The 18,495-nt window shown below is 49.4% G+C and overlaps 1 protein-coding gene across 5 annotated transcripts; it reads right to left on the bottom strand.

Annotated features, from left to right (window-relative positions):
• Positions 1-54: 54 nt before the first annotated feature.
• On the bottom strand, positions 55-15,396 carry LOC122375834 (ATP-sensitive inward rectifier potassium channel 12-like). Of its 5 annotated transcripts, XM_043355375.1 has the most exons (6): positions 15,122-15,396; positions 14,241-14,896; positions 7,559-8,229; positions 7,005-7,224; positions 2,513-2,661; positions 55-1,279 (listed from the first exon to the last, which is right to left on the bottom strand). In XM_043355375.1, exons 2-6 carry the CDS (start codon positions 14,486-14,488, stop codon positions 1,140-1,142), a joined length of 1,428 nt encoding a protein of 475 aa, XP_043211310.1. In that variant the 5' UTR covers positions 14,489-14,896; positions 15,122-15,396; the 3' UTR covers positions 55-1,139. The 5 variants fall into 5 exon arrangements, with proteins under 5 accessions (XP_043211310.1, XP_043211307.1, XP_043211313.1 ...); XM_043355372.1 differs by having other exon boundaries at positions 14,241-15,396; XM_043355378.1 differs by lacking the exons at positions 14,241-14,896; positions 15,122-15,396 and adding an exon at positions 14,110-14,144.
• Positions 15,397-18,495: the final 3,099 nt, after the last annotated feature.

The raw sequence follows: 18,495 nt of genomic DNA, 5'->3' as shown, positions 1-18,495 counted from the left end.
TTGAGCGTATGGGCATTTTCCTTGTTTGATTGTCGCATCAGATAGACAACTTCAAAAAATCCTTCCCATTTATTTGGCGATCGGGTTACAGCACTTGAATTACAATTACACTACCTAATGCGACATATTGTAGGCAATGGAAGGCACACAGTTTGTCATTTGATATCGCTTTACAATCCGTCCCTAGCAACTCAAACTTCCCGAATATTCAGGGACTTGGGACAGTTCTTTGAAAAGACCGTTGTATATTATCTCAAGTCGCATTAAAATAATCAAACAATCAAGGTTTCTTGTGTATCTCCCTGACGCGAGACGCTGTCCACTGCTTTTTATTACGTAACACAAGCGGTTCTTCTAAGCTAGGCGCTCCCGCTCATGCCCAAACCAAATAAACCGTCAAAATGTCTGACATATCCGTAAGATTTCGGGCTAGAACACCCGAGAGATATACCGCTGATGCGAAATACATGCAGGCAATGTTTCTAAACACCATGCACTACATTAATCGGTGGAATACTGCCGGGCTTATAAATTTAGCCACGCTGTGCTCGCTGCTCTAACCTACAAAATGCTTCCGTTAGTCATGCAATGCGCTAACATCAGTCGAATTTCATCAGATAAAACAAGCACCTTCGCACACATCATTTCCGTTAAGGCAGGCCTGTCAGGAGCACTTCAAAAACATTACTAACTAATCTCAAGTAAAACGCGCTTCATAACCTCCATTAATTGCTCTCGTTCTCCCGTCGTTGTCTCGCTCTTGTACCTGTCCTTAATACAACACACGGGCGACCTAAGACGCTCCTCCGCTTGAGCGACCGTCTTGGTACACGTTTAGTCACCTCCAGTCTGTCGAGCTTCAGTACCTCGCTAATCGTAATGCCATCTTCATGTATGACGACAATCGGTTATCTCTGTCCGATCCTGTGATATGTATTCATTCTTGTCTGTTTGTCTGTCTGTCAGTCGGTCCTATCCCTTGGTCCCATGTTTTTATCCATGTTTCCATCCAAATCCTGTCTACAATCGGCGGATAATTCTCGTCGTTTGTTTACCGTCCAACATGTCCCACCCCACACTTCTTGTGTCCCTGGTCCAGTCCTGGTCCCTCAGTTCGACCTGCGTCCCGCCTGTCACTGTCAGGTCCTCTGCGCTGCCTCCACGTCGTCCCCCGGCGCGGCCGATGGCTCCTGCACCGCTCCCAGCCGCAGCAGGTCGAAGTTATTGAAGCCAGCGTTGGCCGTGTTGGCGCGGCTCTCCACGGCCGCGTCACCGGCGCCTGGGGGGACATAGAGGTCACGGGAGGCGTCACGGCAGGAGTCACGGTCGTGACGGTTGTTAGTCAAACCGTCACGGTGCCACTAGTGACGGTGGTGAAGCGGAAATTGGAACAACAGTCACGGGGGTTGAAACGATTTAATTGTCAAGTGATGTAAGGGATGCCGCCCAGCGGTGGTTTACCGTATATTCAGAGTGTTGACAGAGTTACAATGAGTGGAACAGTAGGGGAGGACGTTTTGTCATCGTGATTGCTACAGATGCTGATTCACAGACTGATAAAAACAAAGCGGCATCCAATGATGCATGCTCTGAACTTCGAGTTGGAGTGCCTTGTCTCATTGAAACGATCGTTTGCTCTTAGTTATCAGCACTCTCTTATTCAGCATAAAGTTCGATTTTAGGTTCGCTGGATGATTGAGAAAGCATCACAATTACCCAAACAGGCACGCCCATAAAAATCCGTGTTCTGTTAGTCAACATGCTGTCACGTCTGTCTTCCTCGAAGTCTGGAGAGTCGGTAGGGTGAGCGACATTTGTTTACCGTGACGCCAGTAATCCGTTACACGGATCTCGTATCGAGTAACCAAGTCATCGCCCAGACGGATGCCTAGATAGTCCCTGTCCGCTCGTATCCAACAGTGCTGGTGGACTGTTGGCTGCCATCCTATTCGCTTCAGTGCCACCTTCACGTATCGGTACGGACCGGTACATACAGTCGATTGTTAGTGTTTAGAGCGGTATTTTCCGCTACAGGCACTAGCCGCTGTATCGGCATTGTCCTCTGACACACTGTACAAACGGAGGGACCTTGAACGGCGGAGGCTGGTGGGGGGGGGGGGGGTGACGGCGACGTTACGGTGAAGGTAACGTTCACGCCGATGGGCTTAGGAAGAGTTGAACAAGAGGCTGAATAAGGTATTGGTGATCGGAATTTAGACAGCCGTCATGTAGTCGGTTTAGCTGGTCTGACTGATTTTGTTGGAGTTGATGCACCGTAATAACCGCAGATGTAACAAAAGTCATTTGATCCATATGAAACGTGCCTATTTACGGACACTCGGCGCAGAAAATGTGTCCTGTCCTTTTCTCTGAAATTTGACCACACACGTTCGCGTATACTGTCCCTGAGCGTTCCTTACCCCGGCACCCAGATATCTTACCATTTCCTGTGTTTTCTCACCGTTTTCGTTCTCGGCCCGGATATCTCGCCGTTTCCCGTGTCTGTTCTCACCGTTTGCGGTCTCGGCCTGAATCTTCCTGAACTGGTCGAGCTCAGCAGCACTGCACAGCGGCGTATCCACCTGATACGTGCTATTGAATCGGCTGTAGTCCACCTCGTACTTGCCCGTGTCACGCTTGAAGTCAATGATAGGCTCGAACCTGTGGTACAACGGGGGCACGTGCGAGAGGGGTGAGTACGAGTAGGTGTGTGGGGCGGGGCGGAGGAGGATGAAGTTCGTGACTAGTGCAGCGTAACCAGAGTGGATGCGTACGAATGAGACCGAGCTGGTAACGAGAAGCGAGAGTTGCAGGTATGCAGTAGCGATCCCAGAGCATGCAGTGACACAAAACAGTTCGGATTCCCTCAGCGCGTCCTTCTCCACGACCGATGCCCTGGCCGGTGCGTGGAGAGGTGCAAATAACATCAAGCGAGACGCACCACGGTGGGAAGTGGCGTGAGCGGGGGCAAAGTCGTTTGGAGGGCACTCATGCCTCGTGAGAGCTCCCCAAACGGCCTTGCTCGTGAGTCACGATCTCCTTTACCTCAATTGTGGCCTCCTTGAGCAGTGTGCACCTACTATGTGTCTGTCAGTTATGCATGGTGCAAGTAAATTAATAATATAAAAATGTCGACATCAAGCGAAGATCATGCTCCCCGCATTTACCACTACCAAGCTAAAACCCGCACTGCCCGTTCCGTGCAGTGATGAAAGCTCCGCGGCGCGGTGATTGCGCTATTTCGTAATCGACGTGCAGAAAACCTCTCCTCCGCGGAGGTGCCGGACTGATACGGCGGCGGGAGGCGCCGGGGCTGTCTCCGCGGGTGCATCTAACAAACAAGGCCGCTCCTATCTGAGTCTCACTGCCACCCGCGGCCGCCTATCAGTGCTGTACAAACACGCCGATTGGAGGGCGACAGACACTTGTCGGAAACGGTCGATAGCGGGCCGACCAATTGCGCTCCAATTGTCCCCTCTGAGCGGCCCACTGTAGGCCGGCAGCCTGAAAAAGCGCTAGAAATTCCCCCAAACTGACTGTTCGCAATATGAACAAAATAGGTATCATTTAATCCCAAATTGATCGAAGAATACGATTCCGATGCTAGTTTTGCCCTAAGGTCAAAATTGAGGTCGTCAGTTGTCACCAAACACAAGACAATTTAGACTCTTTATAGGCCACCACATTTACCGATTTTAATGATGAACTTTAGTGGTAATTTATTAGTTGACCAATCGTCGTTTTGAACGAAATTTCCTGTCAGACTAGTTCAGGGCACTGTTGTTCACTGTGCCAACATCATTCTGACATATTGCATCGCTTTTCTGCAAGATAAGCTAGCTGTTTGCAAGCAGCTGCAAGACGTAATTTAAAATCATATCCAATTTTTTAATTAGACTTTTATAAAAACGTTATTTCGAGCGGCTAAAAATGAACATTTCATACTAGCCTCTGATTACTCATCTTTTGTTCCATATAGGTGCTTTGCTGCTTTTCCCTGCTACTTTTCGAGATATGCGCCAGTAAACCACATGATGTAGGGGCAATTGTCACCTCGCCGCTCTACTGAAGGCCCGGCGCTCTTTAAAACGCTGAAAGTTGTGAAAAACAAACGCTTATAATCTAAATGAAATATATGTCCCTGAGCTCAGAATTGATCAACGCACACAATGCTGCCAACATTTCTGGGCCAAACTCAAAAATTTAGTCATTATTAACCCCTAAACACAAGTCAGTGATAATCAACAACAACTTGCTCTTTAGTTAGACTTTTTGAGAAATGTTATTTCGAGCCGTTAAAAATGGTCATGCCATACAAACCACCAATCATCTTTCTGTCATGCCCTACTCGCAATTTTTGCTAATGCCTGCTACTCTTCAAGGTCACGTGACCTCACCATTAAAAGTGAATGGGGAAATAAGGAAACTGTTGTTTTTGCGCATGGAATGATTTCAAACTATCTCAAGCACACGGAATCGTGATTTCGTGCACTCCTTGCAAGATCCGATGCTTTACTTTTGCATTTTTGACCTTCCGTGACGTCATTTATGTCGTCACACCGGTCATAGGAGTTTCTCGTCAATAACTCATGATCAAATTGAGCCAGCGACTCGGGAAAGCCACCAATGGACTCGGGAAGACCTCCCGAATCGAATGATATGCGATACGACCTCCTTCGATTAAGTTCGTGGCCTGATGGGCTCTGAACTGACCTTGACTCGAGGTCAATACCTTAAGTTGACCTCACCCGAACAAAAAGTATACCATTCGACGCGCCTGAGCCAGGCGAACACGATGGTGCCAAAATCGCTGCTCTGCGGCCATTTTTTGCGAAATTATTTGCCAAAAACCAAACCCTACCTTGGGCTTTTTGACTTCACCTCAGAGGTTACCGGTTGACCTGGGACCTTAACCCTCGCACGACCAGGCCATTTCTCATAACACGAACGACCAGGGGGGGGGGGGTTGTTACGACCCCCCCCCTGGCGTTTCGAAACGGAAGGTCGTAGAGCTTAGCGGAAAAGACCAACGGATTGCTCTCAACGAGATCTCGCGATTGGTGGTATATTTTTTGGTCCTAGGTCAACATTTGACCTACTTTTGACCGGTCAAATGTCAAATTTTCGGAAAATAGACTTTTTCAAATTTTTCGTGGCGATTGCGGCAAAACGGTGGGAGATATCGACTTGAAACCTTCACTATCGTGTTCCTTGATCAATTCTCTATCGTTTGGTATGTATTTCGTTTCCCTAGCTCTAAAAATGGCGCGTTGGGAGCGCCGGAAGTCGGCAAGGTCACAGTCGGCGGCAGAAATTCGAAAAATCAAAATTTAAATTTTTGAAATCTGATTGTATTTTTGGATTTGGGATGTCCATTTGCTCCTTATAGAAGCTAATATTGCTGCATATTCCCATTGAGGTGACAAGAATTAGCAAAATAGTGGTTCGGGCGCTTTTCAAAAATAGTACCGGACGCTGTTCCTCTTGTGACGTCATAGCTCCGTGACCTGACCTGACCCGGTCAAGTTTCTTATACCATATGATAGCCAATACTTGCCCCAACATGCATGGGAAGTTTCATCACGATCCATCAACCGATCTCCGTACCACCGACAGGAAACCTCGGGCGTTGGCACTCAGTTTGTGAAAATCCGGCCGGAGGCTGTTCCCTTTGTGACGTCATAACTCCGTGACCTGACATGACCCGGTCAAATTTTTTTTTTATCAAAAGATGCGCAAGGTTTGCCCCATAAGGTACCCAAAATTTGGCGGCGCTGCGCGCCGCCGTTTTTGCACTATTTCCGAAAAACCTCAGGGGGGGGTTGATACAACCCCCCCCCCCCCCTAGGCGTTCTAGGGTTAAAATTGGGTATCAATCGTTCCGCCTTGAAACGGCGCACACGCTTGTTTTTTCCGCGAGGCTCTAGCTCCATTAGGGGCGAAACGGCAAAAAGGGGTCGTACCAACCCTCCCCCCTCGGCCGGCCGAGGGGGTGGGGGGTCCGACAATAGGTCCGGCGAGGGTTAAGCAGCCCCACTTCGTTTTTAGCATGTTTGCTTGTCACTGAGATCAACAACTCAATCACAAATAATTTCTAGCACTTTTCCGGGCCCCCGGCCCAGTGTGCGCGGCCGCGCCGGGGCTGGGCCGTCCCACGATGACTGGTGTACCTAGACTCTTAGATGTCTGTCGTGGCCACGCAGCTGATTAGCGAGACATGGGACTGAGCTGTTCAGGTTAGGTAACCACTGCATCGGCTGAAATGCCTAGTTATCGAAATATCTCCCCTCACCCACCTATGGCCCCAGAGGATCTCCTCACCCACCTATGGCCCCAGAGAATCTCCCCTCATCCACCTATGGCCCCAGAGGATCTCTCTTCACCCACCTATGGCCCCAGAGGATCTCCCTCACCCACCAATGGCCCCAGAGGATCTCCCTCACCCACCAATGGCCCCAGAGGATCTCCCTCATCCACCAATGGCCCCAGAGGATCTCCTCTCACCCACCTATGGTCCCAGAGGATCTCCCTTCACCCACCTATGGCCCCAGAGGATCTCCCTCACCCACCTATGGCCCCAGAGGATCTCCCTTCACCCACCTATGACCCCATAGGATCTCCCTTCACCCACCTATGGCCCCAGAGGATCTCCCTCACCCACCTATGGCCCCAGAGGATCTCCCTTCACCCACCTATGACCCCATAGGATCTCCCTTCACCCACCTATGGCCCCAGAGGATCTCCCTCACCCACCTATGGCCCCAGAGGATCTCCCTTCACCCACCTATGACCCCATAGGATCTCCCTTCACCCACCTATGGCCCCAGAGGATCTCATTCTCCCCTCACCCACCTATGGCCCCAGAGGATCTCCCTCACCCACCTATGGCCCCAGAGGATCTCCCTCACCCACCTATGGCCCCAAAGGATCTCTCCTCACCCACCTATGGCCCCAGAGGATCTCCCTTCACCCACCTACGGCCCCAGAGGATCTCCCTCACCCACCTATGGCCCCAGAGGATCTCGCTGGGGATGAAGCTGCTCCGTGCCTGTGTGGTCATCGCTGTCGACTCGGTGGTGCCCTCGAGGATGACGACGATCTCGAAGCGCTCCTTGTGGAGGAGGTCCTCGGCCGACATGTGGTAGAACGGGGACCGCTCGTCTATCGTGTGCACCACGTTCAGCGGCCAGATGAAGAAGATGCTGTCCTGGCCGTCATCAGGGCCTGCGGCAGAAAGGGGAGAGGTTGGGGGCCGGTTGCAAGGAGTCTTCGATTCACGAGCTTCTTATCCGTTCGAATTTATCTTATCCATCCTCTCCCCATTCATAGTATTTCCCCTTTCCATTCCCATATCAACCTCCCTCTCCCTCTCTCCTCTCTCTCCCTCTCTCCTCTCTCCTCTCTCTCTCTCTCTCTCTCTCTCTCTCTCTCTCTCTCTCTCTCTCTCTCTCTCTCTCTCTTCCTCTCTATCTTTCTCTCCCTCTCTCTCTTTCTCTCTTTCTTTGTTTCTTCCACTTCCTCACTCCCTCACTCCCTCCCCTCCTTCTCCTCTTCTTACCCAGGTTGAGCTCCACCATGTCGAACTGCAGTGTCTCGCCCTCACGTGTCACCCGTTTCCGGATAATCTGACCGCGCGCCGAGGCTCCGATCAGCGAAGACGTCCTCATGTTGCCCACCCTGAACATGAGGCAGAGCCTGCCGTCGCGCTGGCAGATCACCGCGTTACGCGAGAACAGCAGCGTCTGCGCGCACTTCTTGGGTCGGGCCAGCTTAGCGAACACTACGCTCACCATCAACGCCTGGATCATGAGACCGACGATGCTCTGGACACAGAGTAACGTAATCGCCTCCGGGCACTGTTCGGTGATGGCGCGCGTGCCGTAGCCGATCGTGTGCTGTGTCTCAATGCTGTACAGGAAGCTACCGGTGAAATCCTCGACGGAGTTGACGCAGGGCGTGAAGTCGGGGTTGGCCCTGTTCTGGGGCTCAAAGTCGCCGTGCGCCACCATGATAAGCCACCAGAGCACAGCGAAGAGCAGCCAGCTGAGGAGGAAGCTGAGGCTGAAGACGAGCAGCGTCCACCGCCACTTGATGTCCACCAGCGTGGTGACGATGTCGGCCAGGTAGCGCCGCCGCCGCTTCGACAGGTGGCCCTGCACCACGTTCAGGTCGCCGTTCTTGAACACCACCCGCTTTCGTAGTTTTCGGGTGCTCATCCGATTCCGTACCCTGCAGACGGGAGGGGAGGGAGGGGTCAGGGACGGCTAAAGGGAGAGTCGAGAGGGGCAGAGACGGCTGTAAATTGGTAAATGCGTGGCCTTACCAATATAACGACCGCCTTCAAATTGGAAACTTTAGATAAAGGGATTGGATGTAAGCATAAAAAGAAGTATATGTCACCGCTTGTGGTAAAGAAGTGTATTGGAGCATTTAACTTTACCATAAAATTGGGTAGGTTCTGGTCGCTGTGTCTCGCAACGGCCCACACGCTCTTTTTTCGCGAGGCCCTAGCTCCAGAGCGAAATGGCGAGGGGATCCGCCTTCCTTTGCTGAGGCGTATAAAGAAAACCGTTAGGTCCAGCGAGAGTTGATATTATTTTGCATGCGGTTTGGCGGTCAGGTAAAGAAACGGATTTAAGATCAATATCAATCTTACGGCAAGATGCCAGTGAAGTGGAACCGTTAGTCACAGATAATCTCACGTCAGTCAGTAAACGTACCGTATGCAAAAGCAATGATCTAGGATGACAAATCAAGAGATATATGATCAAGGACCCCAGATCAGGGTCGTCTAACGAATCTGATCCCAGATCATCCTCATAGATCCATGCGAGTGTCCATTGGTACCCTGCATGGAGTGGAAAGGTGGACATTGCCCAACACTTTCAGGTCTGAATTATAAGTGGAAAACAATGGGAACGTTTTTGGTTATATTACTTTAAGTTGGCTACACATGTGTTTCGATATACATCTTTTTCAAGCCATAAAGACAAAATAAAATGTAAATAATTCGCCTAAACATCAAAGTTGTCAAAATAGTTTGCGGCACAGATTAAAATTCAAATAGCAATGCTTCACACCCGTCGCTTCTCACTTTGCACTTCTAGTTTTTAGATCGTGCAAAATAAGTTCAGCCGTAAATCTGCTCAGTTTCACTTTTCCTGCATTACCATTTAGATTGTCAAAGATGTGAATATAAGCTGCTTCTACAGCCTGCCTATGCTTCTTTGTCAAACCCCTACACAACACAGACATATCATCCCAGTTGGGGAGATGTCCCGCCTCATCTACGTGTTGCACAAGGGCGTTGGACAGACGGTGGTACCTAAGGTCACTCTTATGCTCCTTTTGCCTGGTTTTAATGCCCCTGTATGTTTCACCGACGTAACATTTATCACATGCACCACAAGGAATTTTGTAAACGACACTATCCTCATTAGTAGAACCTTTCTTCTTCGTTTGCACAAGGTTTTTAATGGTCAGGCCCGCTGGGGATGAAATATTGATAGTTTCCCTTACAAAATTGTCCACAGCTTCTACTTCTTTTGATGCTGGGACTGAGAGATACCTCCTCTTGCTATTCCTTGTGGCGTTTGAAGCTGTAGCTCGTATTTTGACGGCCCTCTTCTCTAGCTGACATAAAAGACCTGGCGGGTACTTGAGTCCAATAAATACTTCTTTAATGTAGTTCAGCTCGTCCCTGATAAATTCTTCTGAGCAAATGCGAAGTGCTCGAAGATAAAATCCCAGCACGACTCCAGTTTTTGTTCGACTGCTGTGCGCCGAGTAGAAGTGTATCAGGTCATTCTTGTTGGTGGGCTTCCGGTACACTGAAAATACAGCCTTGTTGCCCCGATTATGGATGCACGCGTCCAGAAATGCAATAGTGCCATCTTCCTCCTCTTCGGAGGTAAATTGTATCTTCTGATGCACACTGTTCAGCTGCTGCAAAATACAATTTAAATCCACATCTTTGTTGATGATGACCAGAATGTCATCGACATACCGGAGCCAGGTCGTATCGGTACCAGCAATGCTCAAGAAGTGGTCCGCTTCTAATGTCTCCATGAAAAGGCAGGCGAGTACCGGGCTCAACGGCGAACCCATCGCCAGGCCATCAATCTGCTTGAATTATTTACATTTTATTTTGTCTTTATGGCTTGAAAAAGATGTATATCGAAACACATGTGTAGCCAACTTAAAGTAATATAACCAAAAACGTTCCCATTGTTTTCCACTTATAATTCAATTTGTCTATCTACTTTCAGGTCTGCACGTGCACAGCTGACAAAGACGAAGACAAAGCCACAAAGACAAAGTTTTGATAAAAGCCCAATGCTTATCACTCACCGGCACGCAACTCTGCAAATGAGCGGATAGCCTTGGGCAGAGATAACAGATATGGACCCTTGATCTTGGACAATTCCCTACGTGCTAAAAAAATAATTCATCCGTGTAACGCTGATAACTTATCAGTGATCTGCTGACCGTGGCAATAGAAGAGTAGGTTCTTTCCACCTTGAAATGCTTAGATTAACTATTTTTTACAAGTTTAACTAGTGACTAACTAGCTATTCGGTAAAGCTCATGTGAACACAATGAGCCGGGAGGCATTGTCGTAAATATTATATTTGTTTCGCTTTAATCATTCCAGCCACGTTCGACGCATACGCCTGATAGGTATGCAGGATCATGTATCCCTTGAAGCTGGCTTTAGCCGCTTTTCAGCAAAAAACAATGTCAGAGGAACCTATCCAATTACCGACCCCGTAAGGCAGTGAGGTAAAGCGTAGGTTAACACACGGCCAAAAGCTAAATGTTCGCACATATTGGACGGTAGACACTAGTGATGTCAATTACAGAAAATCTGAATACCGATACCAAACCAAATACCAACATAAGCCATGAAGAAATACCGATACCGAACCAATTTCATAACATGAGGAAAATACCGACTTTTTACCAATTTATCAGCCTCTTATACATTAGTTAGGGCTCATAATACCAACAAAATACCAAGTACATTAGGATTGAAATACCAAATACCAAGTTGGTATCGGTTTGGTATCGGTATACCAAATAGTTGGTATCCGATTGACATCTCTAGTAGACACTGTCTATGTAGGCCTGGCTGCGGGCTGTTCGGCTGGATATTTTACCTCAAAGTGTGGAAGTTCGCGTGGTTTAGCGGCATCCCCTTTGCGGCGGCGCCGGTTCCAGGAGGTGGGAGAACCGGTTCTGGACCGCTCCTCGATTGTTGTGGAGTGACGGCGTCGATTTGTGGCATCATTAATGGGGCCCAATACGGGGCCGCGATAGCCATGACAACCAATGAAAAGGGTCTGTTTCAGAATCCACGTACGTTTTACATATAATGACTCTGGAGGGAATGAGCTTTTAAGCTAAAAAATCGATTAATTAAAAATTGATTCAGAGTGAACTGCGCAGCTTCGACATATCCCGTTTGACCGTCTAAACGTCAGAATCGAATGGCGTACTTTGCACCTTCTAATGACACTTTATGAGGCTCTCATTACTGCCAATGTTCGTGCTTGTGACAGGGATGACATTGAATATTTGCTATCCAGAAGCTATTTCCTGCGATGAGTAAGCCTGTCAAAATGTGAGACTTGTGTGTTCCCCGACTTTTCGTTTCAGCAGTGATTTCGTGTAATATGCTCCCCAATGAATATCTTATTTGGGAGTTATACGGTATAATCTTCATGTTCCCGCGTGCAGCCGCCAGCTTGAATGTCTCCATAAGAAAAGGAACCCATTATTTATGACGGTAGCATATGTACGCCTCAATCCTGCAGCTCTTGTGTGGATCCCGGGATGACACATGTCGCAGCCCACCGTAAAAATAAACCGTTATGGAGCCTCGTTAGTCGTTACCTAATTCGTTACCAAAACCAGGTACACCACCGCTCCAGTCCTGGCAACGGGGTATGCGGTCGTTAGCACTATACAAAACTCATAGGCATGTCTCCCCGGTCATGGTCTCCAGCTCAGGGATATAATCGCGGCAATGTTTACAGATAAGATGCCGCTCCTCCCTCGTCTCAGCTCGAAGCGGTCATGTATCCCTCTTCTATGTAAAAATGTTTTCCTTTATGCCCCTGCCCGCCGCCTGGGGTATGATCGCGCTCGTGCTGTTTTCTAGTGTCCATCTCAGTGTCTGTCACCCGTACAGAGGCGTCGGGTCTGGCTCGTGTCCCGGCACTTCTCAAGAACAACATCACAGACACATGATGAGGGCTGTATAAACAGAGACGGATGGACCGGACGGGTCCCCAGCCGACACACGGACCCAGCTGTGTGTGGAGTTATCAGCCGGGCGGTGTTCCGGAGGGGTAGAGTTAGGTACCGTCCGGGCGTGTTCCAGTGAGGATTGAGTTACCATTCCAGGACTATATGAGTGTGCTAGGGTTTCACGAATCATGCTGTGGTCACACAGTGTGAGTCTGTGCCTGTGGGTATCAATGACACAATTCTGAAGAAATGATGCGTTTCGGGAGCAGTGAAATGAATCGATGGTTACCGGGTTTATCGGTCCTGCATACAGAGGTGAAGATGAACTCATCCTTCGGCTTTTTGCCTCCAATTGAGGTAGAGCTTCTCGGGGGAAAATGGGCGCGTGTGCTTTTACGAGACGATGCGATTAACGTCTACACAATTTTAACCCGCGAGTTGCTGGGGGGGGGGGCGTTAAACGCCCCCACTTTTTTCGCCGGGCTATAGCATAAAAACGGCGCGCCGCAGGCGCGCCAAATTTTGGGTACCTGTAGGGAATTGATTGAAGTTTATTGTGGCAAAGTTTCAAAAAAATCGGTCGGAAAATTTTTGAGATATCGAGGTTTTAGTGACGTCATGATTTCTGAGTTTTCGACCAAAAACGGCATATGTTCAAAAAATCATATAAAATCACAGAATAGACATATAGACATGCCGTAAACGCCATTAGACTGCCAATACCATGGATAATCAAATGGCTATCTTCGATTATTGATTATAGTTCCGCATTTTCCAAAATCTTGAACTGAATCTTGACAATTTCTCGTGACTACTTCACGACCATGATACATGAATTTCTTAAATTGAACTTTTTTAGCCAAACACGTACACATTTGATAAAATGAATGTCACCATCGTGTTCTACGCCCCAAATTACCCATAAAACATGTGTCACAGGCTGCGAATATCAGTTTTTATTTTCGGGGATATGTGCCTGCCCGGTTGACCTGACCTTGACCCTGACCTATGCTTGACTGACCCCTGCATGGAGCTGACACTCTTGTAGGCCTTATATGATGGATTGTGCACCGTTTTGACAGAGTTTATGACGAGAGGCGCCCATTGCGAAGTCCTGAAGTCCATGCTACTGAAAGCCCGATTTCAGGTGTTTGACCTGACCTTGACCTGACCTGTGACCTCAAAATTCAACTTAAAAGTACTCATCATCTGAAGCGTCTCGTCGCGTTCTTTCGTTTGCCGCCTCGTGCGTTTCGCTGCGCCTATTGGTTCTCGAGTTATCGGCTGGGGGCGTTTAACGCCCCCCCCCCCCCCCAGCAAACGGTGGGTGGCGAAATGCCCCAGCAACTGCCGGGTTAAATGGGCCATCCCATCTCCAAGCAGTTACTGAAACAGCTTAAAGGTGTCCCTTCCCTACGTTTAGGAACATCCTTGATTGCTGAGTTATCCTAACACTCCTTAAAATGATGACACTTATCTTCCATTCTTCTACGCTCGTCTCTTACCAGTTATCTAGCCCGTTCAGCTTATGGTGATCTGTTCCTGACCTAACCTGCCCTCTGACCTGTACTGATCTGTTATTACAGAGCTCCCATCATACAGTGACCCATAACTGACCTGACCTCAGACCTCCCCTGTCTGACCTGTACTGAGCTGTTATCAAGCGCATATGGCGACCTGACATGATCTGCCATCTAACCTGCACTGACCTTTCTTAGCCTCCTTGATCTGTACTGACCTGTTATCCAGCGCGCAGCGTGTGCTGATAGGTGACCCCTTCCCTGACCTGTACTGACCTGTTATCCAGCGCGCCCAGCGGTACTGTTAGGTGACCCCTTCCCTGACCTGAGTACTGACCTGTTATCCAGCGCGCCCAGCGTGTGCTGATAAGTGACCCCTCCCCAACCTCCTCTGATCTGTACTGACCTGTTATCCAGGGCGCCCAGCGTGTGCTGATAGGTGACCCCTCCTCTGACCTGAGTACTGACCTGTTATCCAGCGCGCCCAGCGTGTGTTGATACGTGACCCCGTTGACGGCCGAGGCCAGTGTCAAGCCGCCGAAGGGCACGTGTTTGACGTCTCCGGGGAGTCCGGCCGGCTCCCAGGTCTCCGGCTCCGGCTCCGGGCCCGGCGAGTGCAGCAGCTGGCGGTCCGGACGGTCACTCTCCTCCGGGTCAGGTCGCAGCACGGACCCAGGCATGGGCGCGCCGCTGGCAGGGTCCAGAGCCGCCGGCATGGTTGACGGGGTACAGCGCGAGCGGCGGGGAGGGGGCTGGGGGTCACTGACAGGTCAGCGAGCGGAGGTCAAGGTCACTGACTACCACTGCTGGGGAAGACAGCTGAGAGCTTCACAAGATAGTCACTACGATCTCCGCTTATCGGGTAATTACCAAACTTCCACGGGCTGGTTTAGTTTGGATTTGTTACCAGCTTATTGTGAACGAGCCTCTGCTCAGATCCCTGCCAGTCTGGTGCTAGTGGAAACGTCTCTTCAACCTTCGCTCACCGGTTTCACAGTTCGCGTTTCAGCCGTTTATCCGATTCCAGCGAGGAAAACTTTCACCGATTTACAAATCAGTTGTGCGGGTCGCCACCAGATCGGACCGATCTCAGCGGTTCCCGATGTCCCTCAGCTCCCCTCACTCTGCACAGTTGCAGCCCCCAATGCCACTCTTTCCGTTTGACGTGCCACACACAATGCCTTCTGACGTAACGTCACTCCGTTTGCTGACGTGGCGTCACTCCTCGGGCCACTGACGCCACGCCTACATCACTCCACCATAGACACTCAAAGCCGCAGCGATTCCCCCGCACGTAACCTCACCGGATTCAACCAGAACTAACGCCACAGCCTCACTGAATCACTCACGGAAGAGGACACACGAGAAGTCACTACCACGTCCTGTACCGACGGCACTAGAGGTCACGACGCCAGGCAGCGACAAAACGTTGCACGGTGTCTGGCTGATCAGTAAATCACACCTCTCTGCCACGTTCACAGCCGCCCGCCGCAGCAGCCAGCGCAGCAGCGCAACGTAACTCCCCCCCGCTCCGCGCCCGGGTCGCTGACTGTCGGCAGGGCTCGAGCGGACAGCTGCGAGCAGCGAGCGCCCGCAGCGCCGGGCAGGTGACGTCACGGGCCGGATGGTGACGTCACCGCGCCGGTCACCATGGCACGTGCGTGCTGCATTGGTCAGATCGGTCACAGCAGACCAACGCGCGGCGGCGCGGAGCAGCGCGGCGGGCCGGAGAGGTGTTTACGAATTCCACACCGGTCCCTGTGTGTCAAGGTCACTCTTACCCGTATCCGTTGTATGGGCTGAGCCTGAGTGAAAGGTGAGCGGTGGGTCTGACTTGAACACATTTTTGGGAGGCTGTGTGGACGAGGTATTCGGTCGTTAGAGTAACCGGCTGGCATTGATGACGTTCTTAGTTCTTGCGTTCAGTGTTACGTTCTTGCGTGGGAAGGTTACGTTCGTACGTGGGAATGCTATGTTCGTAAGTGCCTATTACTATCTTATTTATACCCCTGTGACGTCATCTTTGACCTGACCTGAAAATGATCTTTTAAAAATGATAGATCTTGTCCGTGTATACCCCATGCCGTTTACCGCTTGTCCCTATCTTGCTTCGTTCTCGAGATCTCACGAGGGGGGTGGGCGATCAACGGCCCCCCGTGTCGGGTTCAAGTTGGCGCCGACCCCGTCGGTGCGTGATTTATTATATATCGTTCCGGTCAATTCCGTATAACATACCTAGGCATAACACCGTATTCTTGCGAAACGTGTAAAAAGTACGTATCCGTTTTGATATTGTATTACTTTCGGCATGATGTCCTGCATTAGGTACATGCATCGGTAAATATAACAGCAACATAATATGCCAAAAGTCAATCGCAATGCACTTTTGATACTTTGTGGTTATGTGGTCTCATTGTTAACCCGCGCCCCACTGGGGTCTGTGTATAACACGCCCTACTGGGGGGGGGGGGGGCTATTCATAGCCCCCCTCCTAACTCCGAAACTACGGGGCCGATCGTCAAAATTCAAACGGCGTCTGATAGCCCCGGAAAAACTGTCGAGCGAAACCTAATTTCATTGACCTCGAGGTCATCGATGACATCACAGGTCAGGTCAAAGTAAAAATTATTAGCACTTTGGCTTGTTCACATTTTGGGCTCTGGCCGCCGTCTTACAAGTCAGATCAGGCTCATTTTTGGTTTCCACACTCGTGAACAGATGCTCTAGATACCTTGAGGGTACCAAACTTGTACTTTGATTTTCAGGTCAGGGTCAGGTCATCACAGGTCACGAAAATATTATATCATGCGTCGGTCACGTGACACATGTTTTATGGTCCATTTAGGCCATAGATTTCGAATTTGATGTCGTCTGTGTCATTCAAGGTCATTTCGAGTCGAAATTAGCTTAGGTCAGGTCACTTTCAGGTCAAAAAAGGTAAAATTTTGAAGTTGAAATTTTTCAACAAAAAAGGTGTCTATTGGATGCAGTTTGAGCTCAGGAACACGATGGTGCCATTTATATTGGTGTACGATGCCAAATACGTACTGAAAAATTGATTTGAAAAATTAATAATTGTGAATTTTTTGCAATAATGCGTATTTGGCCATTTTTGAAGATATTTAGCTAACACTTGCTAGAGTTAGTCATAATCATGCGTTCTGTCACATATTTTCCGGTTTTTTCGAAAAGTCAAAAACTTTTTGAAAAAAATATAAAAATATAAATTTTGAATATTATTATATAAAATTTTCGAAATTTTCAAAATTTTGAAAATCCGAGATAGCAGTTTGATAGCGCGGTCAATTCTGAGTCCTTTCATGCAAAGAAATTGGATCTAGCTTAAAAACTGAGCTCTTGGGAGCGATTGCCGTGGTTCAATGTTTTGCGTCGAAATCGGACGAACATGACGTCACTCTGACGTCATTTCCGGCCGACCTATGGTAGCTACGAAGTGCAAATTTTAACACAAGGTGTCAAATTGATGCAGCCGAAGGTACTGAAAGTTTGGCGTCGATTCGTCAAGCGGTTTGGAAGTTATTGCAGAAAAACGGGAGGGGGCAGTGGCGGCGGAAGCGGGGGGGCAGCGGGGGCACGGCGCCCCCCCATCTTCCAGGGTGGGGGGGCAAACATATCTTTTTGCCCCCCCAAAATTGTTATCGACGAAGTACCACAATACTTCCATACTACCTACGTCAGGAACATATGCCAGTTTGGCTGAGTACCTTTTTATTAAGTTGATATAGCGAGTAACTTGGATTGATAATAGCCGTTTTCACGACGGGCTATCCGGCGAGCTAGTCCGTGACGGACTATTTCCACCAAACGCCCTCCACACATAATGCTCAGAAATCAAGCAGAGCTATCTACGAGCTACCGGTAACCGAAGTCTGGAAGAGTAGGACGGAACGCGAGTAACCCGGCACGGACGTCACGAAAGTGCGTCTGAGCGTGCCACAGGCCTTTCCCCGCGACTCTGCCAGACGCCAGCCGGCATAGGCGCGTGAGCCGGGGGGCAGCATGGGGGCAGCCTGCCCCCACAACTCTGGGGCCGTGGGGGTCTCTGCCCCCGCAAAGTTTCAAAGGGCCAGGAACCGTCGGGGCAGCTTGTCCTCCCCATATTAGCGGCCGAGGGCCTCAAAGAAAAGCTGAATGGAAGACAATACCTATTTAAGTAAAAAAATCCCCCTCTGTACGTACCTGACTTGACAGCTCATGTGTGGAAGCTTTAAACGTTTATTCCAGGTTACCAAAAAGGTAGTTTCTTGACTCAGATGAGACTAATTATCTCACTTATTTGCAAATGTTTTATTTTTTATTTTTGTTGTAAAGGCCAAGAGGTGAAAAATAAGTGGCCTAAAACCGGTGAGAAAACTAGATTTGGGGGTACCCTAGGTTCCGGGAAGGATCAGGTGTGCCCCCCCATCCCAAAATACCTTCCGCCGCCACTGGGAGGGGGGGGCTATAAATAGCCCCCCCAGTGGGGCGCGGGTTAATCACATACACTCTCAATCGTGTACTTATTAGTTATTTCGTTCTAAAACGCAATTCCGGTAATTCACTAGAAATCAGGAGACAAGAAAAATGTTATTGACAAATGATTGCCGGGTGATGCAATATACGTATAGACGTAAGACTACAGACGAAGAATATGTCAATACTGCGTATGCGTAGGTTCCACACTACCTATCTATTATCTGCATATGCAAAAAGATATGAGTGC

Source organism: Amphibalanus amphitrite, unplaced genomic scaffold, assembly GCF_019059575.1.
Source record: "Amphibalanus amphitrite isolate SeventyFive unplaced genomic scaffold, NRLGWU_Aamphi_draft 001935F_arrow, whole genome shotgun sequence".
Classification (NCBI taxonomy): domain Eukaryota; kingdom Metazoa; phylum Arthropoda; class Thecostraca; order Balanomorpha; family Balanidae; genus Amphibalanus; species Amphibalanus amphitrite.
This window is presented reverse-complemented; position numbering and strand designations above follow the sequence as displayed.

Coding starts and splice junctions, on each gene's coding strand:
- LOC122375834 (XM_043355372.1), bottom strand. CDS start 14,488: ATGCCGGCGGCTCTGGACCCTGCCAGCGGCGCGCCCATGCCTGGGTCC. Junction 7,225..7,558: donor CATGGTGGAGCTCAACCTGG/GTAAGAAGAGGA, acceptor TTTCTGCCGCAG/GCCCTGATGACGGCCAGGAC. Junction 1,280..2,512: donor TCAGGCCGAGACCGCAAACG/GTGAGAACAGAC, acceptor ATGTCCCCCCAG/GCGCCGGTGACGCGGCCGTG.